The 13,615-nt window shown below is 43.5% G+C and overlaps 1 protein-coding gene across 2 annotated transcripts in view; it reads right to left on the bottom strand.

Annotated features, from left to right (window-relative positions):
* The window catches only part of NCK2 (NCK adaptor protein 2), a 242,094-nt gene that overhangs the window by 22,209 nt on the left and 206,270 nt on the right, over positions 1–13,615 (bottom strand). For both annotated transcript variants that reach the window (XM_085622617.1, XM_085622616.1), the window contains one exon: positions 12,297–13,018. In XM_085622617.1, the coding sequence (XP_085478743.1) occupies positions 12,297–13,018 (722 nt within the window). The remainder of the gene's footprint in view (positions 1–12,296; positions 13,019–13,615) is intronic.

The following is a 13,615-nucleotide window of genomic DNA, read 5'->3' as shown; positions in this document are numbered from 1 at the left end:
AGGAAGCTCACTTTAGCAGCCTATGAAGAAGGAAATATCGAGTTGCAACCGGCAGGGAATGTAACATATCAACTACACGTTAGAGGAGATGTTTGGAACAGGAGGTTACACAAGGATTTCGTAAACAAGTGCACGAGTTCATTGAGTAACCTTACAAGGTCACATACCTGGAACCTGCAGATTTCATGCAACGCTCGAGAAGGGAGATAACACCTTTAAACTAAGCTATGATAATATCTATTAGCCCGCGACCAGAGATTACATATTTGCAGCCAGTGAACCGTCTATCTGACCTACATCACCCATATCATACCCCAACAGTTACGAGATATACATCTGTCTACGAAGCGCAATTTCCCCCCCCTCACCCCCCTGCGACTGGAGATTAACGACAAGACTGTCGCAAGTGCATTAGTAGCATAAGCCACCTTATTGGTATGATACCCCGAGAACTGCAGCATGCAACATACCTGTATCGTGCCGGTGACTTACCCTCCTTCTCCTGAGCTATATTAAAACGCGGTCGGTGTGAGGCTCATAAAGTAAGCCAGCAGGAGCGCAGGGGCAGGAGCGCAGGGGCATGCGGCCCAGTAGCGGCGCAGGGAGCAGCAAGAGGCAGCGACAAGGCGGCTAACGGCCGAAAAAGCCGGGCCAGAGCGCGGAACCAGGCACCAGGGCGTCCGGGAGAAGTGCTGGGGCCATCCATCCCATCACCTCTCGGAGCCCGCCCAAGACGGCACGCCTCAGACCCGTTAGCCTGGAACTTTGGCATTTTGCTGTCGCCCAGCCGGGCACTGGGGAGTCTCGGGTGCGAGGACGAACAAGGTGCTTAAACGGGTCCGGAGGTCAGCATACTCAAAGGACAAGGGTGTAGGGCAGCTCCGTTCCTTGTTGATTGGTAGGTTGCTTAAACGGCCGCGTCGAAGCCGGGTTTCAGTATTGTAAGGGACTTAGATGACCCCTCCTCATAGCGTGGCGGGCGGCTTCCCAGGCTCTCGGACAGACGGCAGTCCCCTTCCGTGTCCGACAACTGCTGGGCCTGTACGATGAGGAAGATGGCGTCGCAGCGGAAGTAGGCTGTCGGAAAGGGTCAATCACGTTCACATAGTTAAACTGAGTGACTGCGTCACAGCAGAGAAATGGACATCGACAACGTACACACTTTACAGTGGTATAATAAAAAAGTTGCCGCAAGCTTCGCGAACGCACACAAGACAGGTTGATTTCTTATGGCCAATACTAGAAGTGGTACGAGGAATGAACATGGACAGAAGCAGTGCAGACTTGCAAGCGTCCTTTGTATACACAACGGATACAGCTATAGTACCACATGAGTAAACTCCAGTTACAAACGCGCTATGTGCATCAGCATGCATGACGAGCATACATGCCAACATTTCAACTTTGATAAGAGCAGTGGTCGAAGTGGGGAAACAAGCACACGACTGCCTTTCTCCGAGGCGAAGCACAAATGCCTCGGAGAAAGGCAGCGGCGGATTCGGATTCGGGGGCGTGTTCTCCTCTTGCCATTGGCTGGAGGAGATAATTAGAAAAGTTGGAAAAAACACGCCCCCGAATCCGAAAAGGACGGGGCCTGTTCGGAGTGACGGACCTCTTCTCCAATGGCTGGCCAGCATTCAAGAGGCCAGCCAATGGAGAACAGGGGAGAAGAGGGGCGGGTTCAAGCCCCTCTTCTCCAAGTCATTATGTATCGCGAGCGAGACTGCGCAAGCGCAGCCTTCGCTAGCCGAGACCTAAAAAGCATCAGGAGTTGGTTGAAGGCACAGGGAGATTAAGGCAACTGGGTCTGGAGGCAGCGCCATGCACCCACGAGTAGCAAGGAGAGGGCAAAAAAAAAAAAAACAAGCGGCAGGGAAAGCGATCGCAAAAGCGATCGCTATTGTAAAACAAACACGCCCGCGAGTGGTGCACGCGTGCCACAGCGAAACATGTTTTTAATTATCGCGCCCGTGTCTGGGCACGATAATTGAAACCACATGGCCTTTGGTGCGTGTAATGGACACCAATAGGCCATGGCAGAGCAATGCTCCCGCCTTTGGCCAATTGCGTGCTGTCTTTCATAAAAAGACGCACGCAAAGGCCAATAGCGTGGCACAAAAGGAATTACACACGCACGAGCGTGTGCGATTCCTGGCTCGATTTTGAAACCCCGTACAAGAGGTCTATCGCTGCGCGAGCAGTGCTACACACTGCAACGCTAGGCGCGAGACCTAAAAACCAGTCCCAGACATGGTGGTCTGCTGAGCCCGGCAGGCCACAATCCCTGGGAGGGCTGGCATTCACAATGGGCTCGCAAATTGCGAGAGGCTCATTAATATTACATCCTCGCAATTTGCGAACCCATTGGGAATCGCCAAACAGTGTAAACACACTGCTGTACATTTCATTTAGCGCCTCGCAATTTGCGACTCGCAATGTGTCGCAATTGATCCTCGGAGCACAAGAGCAGACCCACCCCGCTCATTGTCATTCTGTCTGCAGGCTGATTGCCACATACAGAATGACAATGGGCCAGTTTGGGGTGTTACAGCATGTGGTGGGGCTCCTCCTACCGCAGTCTAGGGCAGGGATTCTGTTAGGGCTAGACGGAAGAAATGTATAAAATAAATGTACAAAGTTAAAAAGAAGAGGTTATAGTTCTTACACAGTCTCATCATTTCAGAGCTGAAGCATTTTTATTATATGAAACGAAGCCATAGCAGTTTCTTTTTTATTTATTTATGCAACTAACATCCATTGACAAAGCCAATATTCATGGCTTGTTGTAGGTCTAATGTTACTGGATGCAATGATAGAGACAGCAAAATAACAGTTGGGCGGCACATTACGCTCAGCAAATAGTTTTAGCGGAGGTGTTTACAGCCACGCCCTTAATTACATCAGACAGGCCACTTGGAGAGAAGCCCTGTTTTTTCCTCCCACTTAAAACTCTGGAAACAACATGTTACAGTCACCTCGTGTCCTGGCACTGTTCATCATGCACGATTCAGGACTTGTAAGTTTTTTAGATTGCCTATGGGCAGGGGCATAGTGAACCCTCCCCCACCCCACTCCTTGCTTTAGGAACTACAGCGAGGCTGAAGTTCTTGATAGGCCTCTTCTGTCTGCAACTGGAAGGGTGGGTGGATGGGTGAAGTATGGATGGAAGGATGGGTGGCTAAGTGAAAGAGGAATGGAGAGAGAAAGGGAGGATGGATGGATGAGTGAGTGAGTGACAACCATGGATGGATGAGTGACAGAATGGTTGGGCGAATAGAAGAATGTAAAGATGGATGAGTGAAAGAATGCATACATGGGTGAAAGGAAGGGCGGAGAGCTGGAAGGCTGGATGGAGGAGAGAGTGAAAGGGTGAATGGGTGGACGGATGAGGGACTGGGTGGATGGATGAGTTAAGGAAAGGATGGATGGGTGGGTGGGTGAAAGGGTAAATGGCTGGATGGATGGATGTGTTGATGGATGAGTGAAAGGGTTGGTGAAGGGATGGATGAGTGAAATGATGGATGGAAGGATAGATGTATAGGTTGGCAAATGGTTGAAAATGTTTGGATATCGATGGGCACACAGATAGAAGGACAGAATGAATAGTGAAAGACTGAATGATGGATGAAAGAATTAATAGATGAAATTTTGAGTGACACCCAACTGCTACTTGAATGTTACACTAGTAATTGTACATGTTTGCATGTTTTGTTTTAGGTGTAAGGTTTTAGGGAGAGCCTCGTAGTAACATGAACTGTGCTTGCGTTGTATGTTGTGTTTGTAGCAATGGGCAAGGCGTCAAAAATAAACTATGGAATAGTGTATAGACATTGCCTTCTTTAAGAAATCTGCAGGGAAAAGCAGCTTTCTGAATTCCGTCAGCTAGTGCAACTCTCTGCAAAGCCCCATAAGCAAAGTCAGATTCCCTATTTTAACTTTCACTTGATGAAACTCCCATAATGTGTTCCCTATAGTGGGTTCATCACAGCAATCCTTCCTTTAGTTCACCTATGCGTGCCGCTTCACATCTCACGATGGCACTCAGATATGAGATGCAAGTAACGAAGTGTATCCGAGCAGATCTTCCTGACAACTTCTCTCACCAAAAATGCTTGCTCTGGACCAGGAGTTGTAAATAAAATATTACACTGGACAACCCAGTGCAATAACCATATATATATATATAGATTATTATCATATGAAATACCACAAAAAGACCACCACAGTTGCACGAAGCTGCCCGCATACCGAAAAACTGTGAAGTGCAGGATTGTCTCAACCAAATATAAAACTATTTTGACGTGTACTTAAGCGGTTGTTTATTTACTTACTTTTATACTATCACACAACTTCCTCTGAAGTGTATGTAAAACATGTCCAGAATTTAGATTTTCTGGCCTGAATCTTTGTCCAGAAGTTTTGTCCTGAATTTTTGTTCTGAATTTTGACCCTCTGTCCTGAGTTTTTACACTTACCATCTTGAATTTGCACCCATGCCAGTTGGTCACCCTAATGTCAAACAAATCTTTTGCTAGCAAGCTGCAGTAGCTTAGTTTGTTGATAAGCGGTCCCTGAAGTCAGACATATAACCTTGTTGTAATCGAGCTACAGTGCCTTTGATTGCTAAAATGGAATCAGGCCTACAACATTCCTGTAATCAGCTGCTAGTACATTGGGAATTAACCAATGCCTCACACCACTGCGTCTTCAATTTTTAGACGCCAAAGAACTATGAAAAGTGCTGATGCCCTTGAATGTCTTTTGTTGAAAGTGAAAACGAACAATGGCAAAAAGCTGAGTGTGCTTCTGTTATTAGCAGCAAAGATAACAGCAGTGGTGTGGCTTCAATATAAATTTGGATATTCACTAATGCGAGTCTATTGATTTTTGCTGTTTATTTTAGGTTCTAAATTAATATCTAATGCTGGGTGGTTATCCTAATAGAGATTATCATGGCTTTTAATGCATTACATTATGGTCTAAGAAGTCACCCTGCTATACCTAGTTAACACCAGACATGTACAGTTTTCTTTATTTGCAATAGCAAGATTTTGTTTCTGTTTTGTTGTGGAAGGTGGTTTTAATTTAATTGTTTTTTGATGGAAAAACACTTTTGCAATAAAAATGGGCAATCAAAAGCTAATGATCCATCAAGTAGTCACTCGTGTTATCAGTGGAAGTATACAGACAATCTAATCAATGCACCGAGATACAAAAGTGCTCCTGAGAGAGACAACACAAGAAAAGGCAGGAATGCCATCAAATCATGAGCAAGGGGCTGACCCAAAGTCCAGTGTAAGTATATGAAAGAATTTGAAACAATAGGTACCAACAGACCGCTACTGTAGAAAGTCCTAGAAATGGCAAGTTTAAGTGACTTGTGATATTAATGAATAGCACGGTCAAATTTTGAAAAGCGTTGGCAATGCCAAATCAGTCTTGCTAGTATGTAAAGGTAAGCACGAATGTCCGACATTGACAATGCTAGTTTAAAGTAGCATTCAATATCTGTCTAAATCAAGGTTGTTTTAGTCTTCGATGTGGGTCAATATCTAGGTTATTCTATCTCCCACATTTCTGCAGAAGTTTTCTAGTGACAACTAGGTGGCACTGAAGGGCATAAAGCCGGTGTTTAAATGTAGTTGTGTTGCAATGTTATGTTTAGAGCAGGATAAATGATGAATCTGCCAAAGGCAAGACCAAAAAGGTCGTGCCCGCAAGGGATACACTGAAAAAATGGAAGGCAATGTAAAAAAACAGGGCTTTTTGCAGATGCCCCACACTTTTTTGGCCTATCTGGTCTACTTAATGCTGGTTTTCGACTCTGACAGTGCTCTGAAGTCTGCTAACCAAGCTCCAGTGCCAGTGCTCTTTCCCTAACACTGTTAGGAGTGAATTGGCAATCCCAACTGACAGAAACTCTACCCCCTAGTAAGTCCCTAGCATATGGTAAGGGACATAAGTGATAAAGGGTACCCAAGGACTGCAGCACGGTTTTGTGCCACCCTGGGTGACCCAAGCAAACTACTGACAGCAGGCCTGCTACTGCAGCAGCAGTGCAAACTTCTCGAACTCAACTGTGCGCTCACAATTTATTTAAAAAAGAAGAGAGTTTCCCAGGTTTTACCAAAAGGGACTGGGTATTGTAGTCATTCAAAAAATAATTTCCCTTTTGTGTTGTTAACTACTCCTATAGTGAGAATGTATATGTACTACAGTGAACCAAAGAAAAAGAAAAAAAGTTTTATATAAAAAAAATCATAAATTTAGCAACACGTAATCTGAATATATATTCTAGTTATTTTATTATTTGTACCTTTATGAAAAGATTTTCTCTCAATATAGTATCCGTTTAAAAACACTTTACATTACAAATCATTGTGTACGTTTTATAGACAAACATTTGAAGATGATATCTTCTACAATAATTCTTTATGCAATTGTTAACATTAATCCAATACATTTTTCATGAAACTCAAAGCATGTCATCATATTAAAAACAAACCAAACTATTATTAAAACAAATTCACTGTGTCCGCTTGTCAATGCGTTTTGGTGTGTCTTGTAATTAAAAACACCTTCTTCAGGACCCACAACATAAAAAACAAAGTGCTCTTAAGATCAGACCAATAGATATAAAAATACATACAATTAGGTACCAAACGTGTGCCAAAAAGAAAGTAAAATTTCTTTGGTTCAATGTAATTCCTATTAATAAGAATATAACATATAAAAACAAATAGGCCTCCTTTGTAGATACTTAGAGGCAATTATGTAAATACGTTCCTATAACAAGACTTAGCAACAAATATTATGTTGTTAGTATAACTCAACCCTCTTTGACCAGTGCATTAATTCAGTCATCAGAGGTATAATCTCATATAACAGTTCATAGTACAAAACAGACCCAGGTTGCTAGCTCCACTATGACTGCACCTAAATGTGTCATGTTTGGTATCGAACAATGTGCCTTTTCACCCCTGACACGATTCCAGTGCCCTGGGTGACATGGAAAGCACCCAGGTGGCACCTTAGAGGTTGCCCACCTGGTTGCCCTATCTTCACTGTGCTCTCGCTGACCAGCCTGCGCTTTTCCGCACCTGCTGCCACAGAGAGAGGGTTCAGACCTCCTGCCAGGCAGTGTGATCACTCCCAGGAGTCAGGAACAAATGCTGGGCAGGAAGGAGGTCACACCTCCCTCCTCTCGAGAGGATAGTGAAGTGACACATCAGAGCGGAGAGCTTCAAAGGCTGCACTGCTTCTGATATGCATCTGGGCTGTCCCCCTGAGGAGGACACAATCCCTTGTCCCAGGCGGGCTTGCACCCGAGCAAGGTGGGAAATTTGGTATGCAGGAGGTGTGCACCTCCAGGAAGAATGGCCACACCTCTAGTGTAAGCAGCCTGATCTGTACACCTTAAGTAGAATTCTGCCATAATTAGGAGGACAGAAATAGTGGGTTCTGGGTAGAAAAGGTGCCCTACATCCTGGTGGTACAGGTCACCTTTTCTACCCAGAAACCACTCAGAGGCTGATTAGCTGCAGGGACAAGCTCCCCATTGGCCACTAGCTCCCACACCCCTAAATCTAGGATTGAAAGGACCACCAGAAGCTCAGATTTGAACAACTTACTTCAAGGAAACACCAAGAGACCTGTGTCGCTGACCACAGGACTTTGCCCACCAAAGCAAAAGAGGGATACTTTGTTCCTGGGGCAACAGACTAGGAACTGAGTGAACGACCCTCGTCCTTGGCTAAAACTCGGCACTCCTGAATGTTATGTTCTTCAAGTTTTGGAGCACAGATGAAAAAGTGGAATTGTTATTCTATTAAACGGATTGTTATACTGTACCAGATGTTATGTTGTATCGAATATCCAACATTTATTGGTTAATAACTGATTTTTGTGATAAAGAAATTTAAAAACAAACAAAAAAAATAAAATAAACACAGGGGCAGATGCCCGTTAGGGTCCAAAACGCCAAAAGGCGGGACTAATTACCATGGCCACCCAACTAAAGTAGGCATTTAAGAAGGGCACCAACAGAAGCCAATAGAAAAGATGGCAGGTTCTTCATCAGCCCAGAAGAAATCATCACCAACATGAATCCCATCCAATCATGGGCCCTATCGGACCCCTGCCCCCACCACACCTACTACAGAGGACTCACTGTATACCTCAACGACTACCAACCACTCAGTCTAGTTTCTGACCCAACCACATCACGGAAACTGACCTCATTACCGTCATGGATGACACCTGCATGACTCTGGCCAGAGAAGATATGGCAGCCCTCATACTCCTGGACTTCTCAGCAGCATTTGACCCAGTCTTCCACCCCACCCTTACCCAACACATGCATGACAATGGAATCAGAGGACTAGCACGCCGAATGGGACCGGAAAAACCAGCCTGGCACCACAAGGATCCTCCTTGAACCAGACCCTCTTCAATGCATACATGATACCTCTGGGCAAAAGAACGATGGATTTAACCCAGATCTTTTGACTGGAGGAGAATATTTGCATTGTCAGCGTTCCGTCCATCATTTGATTGCTGTACATGATACCTCTAGCCAGCATGATCTGCTTTCACTGCATCAACAACCTCTCCTACGCCAACACACAAAACTCATTCTCTCCCTCATGGACAAGAAATCCAGTACCCGTATTAAATGCATTGCATGCATGACTGAAATCTCCAACTGGATGAAGACCAAGTGACTAAAGCTCAAGACCAACAAAGCCGAAATCATGATCTTCAGCTACAAAATTTCACAGAGGGATTTTACCTTGTGGCCAATAGAACAATGATCGACACTCACCCCCCACATATCAACAACCTCATGGTCGTCATCAACAGCAAACTCAACATGACCGGCCAAGTCAACACAGTCACTGCCTCTTGCTTCTATATCATGAAGATGCAGAGGAAGATTTTCAAATTGCTCCCAATCAGCACCCAGAAAACTGCTAAGCATGCTCTCGTCACAAGCAGGCTGGACCATAGGAACACTATGCCTGGATCAACAAAATAAACTCACCAAAAGGCTGCAGACCATTCAGAACTCAGCAGCCAGATTCATTTTCAACCTCCCACACTGCACTCCCCATCACTCCACACCTGAAGGAAATCCACTGGATCCTCATACATAAACAAGTACAACTCAAACTCTTCAATTACACTTTCAGGGCACTACATAACACTGGCTCAGCATACCTCAACAATCACATATGCTTTAACAAACCTTCCGTACACCTCCTGTCTTCCAGACTCCTACTTACACACATTCCAAGCATACAGAAAATCAGATACGACAGTCAAGCCTTCTCCTACATATCTGCTAAAGGGTGGAACAACCTGCCACTACATAGAAGAGTCTCCTCTTCACTTCTAGAATTCCACAAGAAGCTGAAGACCTGGATTATCGAGTAGTCACACTAAATCCTAGGATTGGCTAAACTCACACCTGCTCCAGCGCCAGGATACCGTCTTGGTGATAGTGTGCTCTACAAATCTGCATAACATAACATTTTGTGTTTTTGAAAGAAAACAACCAACAAACTTGCTTTTATACTTCAGCATGTATTTGCATATAATCTGGGAGCATTCTGGAAACCCGTTCAGTAACGCAAGCAGTTAAGATTACAGCTCTGTGCATTTCCTTCGATTCCAAATCCTTATAAGAAAGGCTTTGCATTCATGAATTATATATACAAGTTTGAACTTCTACATATGGATACAAAACTTGCCTTAGTGGCATACAATACTTTTTCTCTGATGGAATTGTGGTATTGTAAACTGGCAGCAAAAGGTTTTGTCCTGAAGGTGGTTTGGCCTACTTGTTCAGTGGACAAAATAAACATGAAAACTTACTGTAAATGACACCAAACAACTTGTCCTGAGCAGGGCTATCAGAATTCCAAAGCCCTGCCAATAGCCCAAACCCTGAAGTACAATTTAACTTAAACACAATTGCTTGAATCGTTAATTCCTTTCTGCAACATCCAGGGTTCGCATATTAACGCTACTTAATATACAAAAAACATTCACAAACCCTGTCAAGACAACTAAGTCAAATGTTCATCAAAGAACAAACCAGTGAGTGCTACTAGTGAACAAAACACAGTGAACAGAGACCCATAACAAAAGTATCAACACAAAAAAGCGTCAAGGGCAACCAATGAGTCGATGTAAACACCAAGTAGTGTATATGAAATCATTACTACTGCACGCAACTCAGCACAAAAATCTTTTCCAACCATCCTTTATTTGTAAAGACAACTAAGTCGCTGAACGATATGCTGCTGGTTTTCAGTAAGTTGCGTCACTGAAATAGTCACCAGGCGAAATTCCTTCAGGATGCTTTTTCTCCCTTTTTGCAAGTTTATGAATATGATCACGCTTGCACTCTAGAACATGCCAAGAAACACACCCAGTTTGTTGCACCACTATAAAGTTGGATAGCACCCTGCCAACCACCACGCACAGATGTAACTACTCACCATTGTGTTTAAAGCTGTACCTAGCCATACAACTTCATCATGTTAACACTGCCAACTTCCACCTTCTTATGGTTCCAATTTCATCCCATGATCTATACAAGTTCAGGTCATTAGTGTTTCCATGCCTCTTCTTTGGAACACCCTCCCACTCCAGCTCCAAGCTCTAAACGCTGTTACCTGATGTAAACAATAATTCAAATAGCATCTGCTGGATCCTTCATGGCTTAAACACTGGGAGCATGAAAAGGTCCCTACTCCTCCCTTATTGCCATATATCCAACAGCGCTGACAGAATGTTTCAGTGAGATGAAACCACAAGAGTTGAAATATGCAGGGTTTGCAAGTCTCAAGTTCAAAATCAAGGTTAATACAGGCTTCGGCGCTTCGGAGGTCAGAAGTTAAATGCAATTACATTGTGTAATAGTAACTTCCGATATTTGCAGCACTTACAAATGCCAGAAGAGTATGGAACAAAGAGCTACATAAAAACAAGTTATCATTACAGTATCTGTTACTCAACCAATGTGTTACCTTTTATAATGTATCTGAGGTAGATTTACAGCATTTCTCTTAGAATGGCTACCTAATCCAGTAAACAGACACAAAAGATCTCTCTGCGAAGACTTTCGCTATAGGAATATGTACTTAAAGAATATGAAACAACAGGTTTCCTATTAATATATTCCTGATCTACCTCAGATTAGTCTTTTTGGGAAGATACCAAATCAGAGCAACTGCCACAATGTAGGAGGATGCGTGCTTCAACTAACTAGAACTATATTCCTGGCGCAGCCTTCTTTTCTTACATAATTCACATCACTCATGTTTTGCACTATCTTGTGACACGTTTGCTCCGGAGCAAAGGTCAAGCAATAGTACTTCAAAATATGTGTCTGTGAAGGCTACTGACGTGTATACCCTCTTGACTCAGCAAGTTAATAAATCAATCCTAATTAATGTAAGCAGTGGCTGCTTCTGAGGCATTTAAGTGGTGGGGGAGGGGAGCGTGGGAGTGAGGGGGGCAGCACGGGGAAAAATAATTGAAAATAATAATGCTTACCTGGCCTCTGCTCCTCGACCCCGGCATGACACAGGGACTCCTACACCAATCCAGACGCTGCTCTCAAGCTGGTATTACTCAGAATGAGAGCAGCGCCATGACTGGTGTGAATGCCATAGTTCTGCGCTCACTAAGGCCCTACGACCCTCTGTGTGCTCTCCACCCGGCTGTAAAGCACAGCTCGAGTAGAGAGATCTAAATGCACATGACGGTTTGGCCAGCCTTAGACGGCCAGTTAAACCATCATGCGCACTTGAAGCAGTGCCACCACTCCTTCTTCCTGCGACTGTGTCGATGTGTGGGAATGGACAGCTCCACCCTCGGCTCAGCTGCAGGAAGTAGACGAGGAAAAATAAAATGACGATAACCTCTTATTATCCTATTATTTTTCTTTTTTCATTGATCAAAAGCAGTTGGGCAATGCTCCTCCGCCTTAGCAGAGGAGCCACAGCGGAGTATAAGACCTTTCTGGAAGTTCCTAATGTTACTATTAAGCAGCATGGTTACCCATATAATTCCATTTGATTTGTGGCTGATCTTAGCAATACAGAATTCATTTTCATAAGGTTGCAATTTTAAATACCCACATGTGCTATTTGCAGACAAAAAACATTTATAAAGTTCAAATTAAACATGAAACCACATTCATTTGCCAGAGTCACTCACAGAAAACAGTTTAAATTGCAATGTCTGAATTATACTACGCAATTTAGAATATGAATATTACTTACCGAAGACTCACTATCTCTTATAAGGAAGTCCCCCTCCATTCCCCGCTCATTTAGCGCACATTCTGCTTGATGCCTTGTGACATCCCCATAATACCATGGTTTTCCTGCAAATCGTCCTGCAGTAGATGGGCCAGTGTAACTTATCTGAGGTACGTAAGTAGTTGTATTTGCTGGACCATCACTTAAAACAACAACATAGTTTTTGGGAACAAGGCCTATTTGTCCTCGAGAAGTTTTACACTTCCACCACTCCGGATCATTTTCTGGTTTTTCAATTACTTCCATGGTTTCACCTTTTTCAAAGTTAAGTTCTTCTTCTGTGACAGAACTGAATGGATACAATGTCTGCACAATATGAAGGACTTTAGTGCTCTGACCATTACTCATCGATGTCCCTTTGCGTAGACTATGGAAACTTGGTGAATCTGCAGTTGCTTCATCTGTTTCTTCCATCACATAGTTGGAAGGAAACCAACCAACCTGCCCATTGTAACTACCTCGCCACCAGCCGTCACTGCATTTTTCCATAACTATCACACGGGACCCTTTGACAAGGGATAGTTCATCCTCCCTTTCAGCTACGTAAGCAAACTTGACAAAAGCTGGAATGTTAAGGTCATAAATCCGGTCTGCGCTGCTGCCATTAGATGGATACTCTGCATCTGTACTTGGGGTTGGAGAAGAATCTCGAGCACTGGTCTTCCTTCTCGTTTTACCTAAACCTATCGGGAAAAAACAAAACGCAAATGTTTAGCTGTGCACCTACATGTCAATTAATGCACATTAGGTAATTTCATTAGACCACATCCACAAAGAAATCCTGCTCCACCAACTAACAATTTTGAGTAAGAACATGGTTTGACCAACAAAATATAACACACTTAATTTTTGACAAGAGAAGTATGTAATCATCTTTAGCACCATAGTGGGCATAAAGTCAAATCAAATGTTCAAGTCAAGGAGGACAATTTTTTTTAGGAGGAGGCCTGGTCGATTTTGTGTGCCTCAGTACACTTCAATTTATTTCCCTAACTAATAACAAATAGAACATGCTTAGCAGCTAGATCTGTAACCAACGATGCACTTTATCTAGTTATGTAAGGACTGCCACTTGCGTATGGATCCTGGATCACTAGGGTTTTCTTTCCTTTGCGAGTTCTGGGGTTTGGCATATGAAGCAATTGCTCTGCTTCTGCAGATGTTAATTTATTTGAACTATGAAGCAATTCTGTATAGTTTTAATGAGCTCTATAACGTTATACTGCAGGAGTTTTTCTCTTCATAGCCTGGTGTTTAGTATAAATGTATCTAAACAATAT

Source organism: Triturus cristatus, chromosome 8, assembly GCF_964204655.1.
Source record: "Triturus cristatus chromosome 8, aTriCri1.1, whole genome shotgun sequence".
NCBI lineage: Eukaryota > Metazoa > Chordata > Amphibia > Caudata > Salamandridae > Triturus > Triturus cristatus.
Note: the sequence above shows the minus strand (reverse complement) of the source record. Positions and strands in the feature narration are given on the sequence as shown.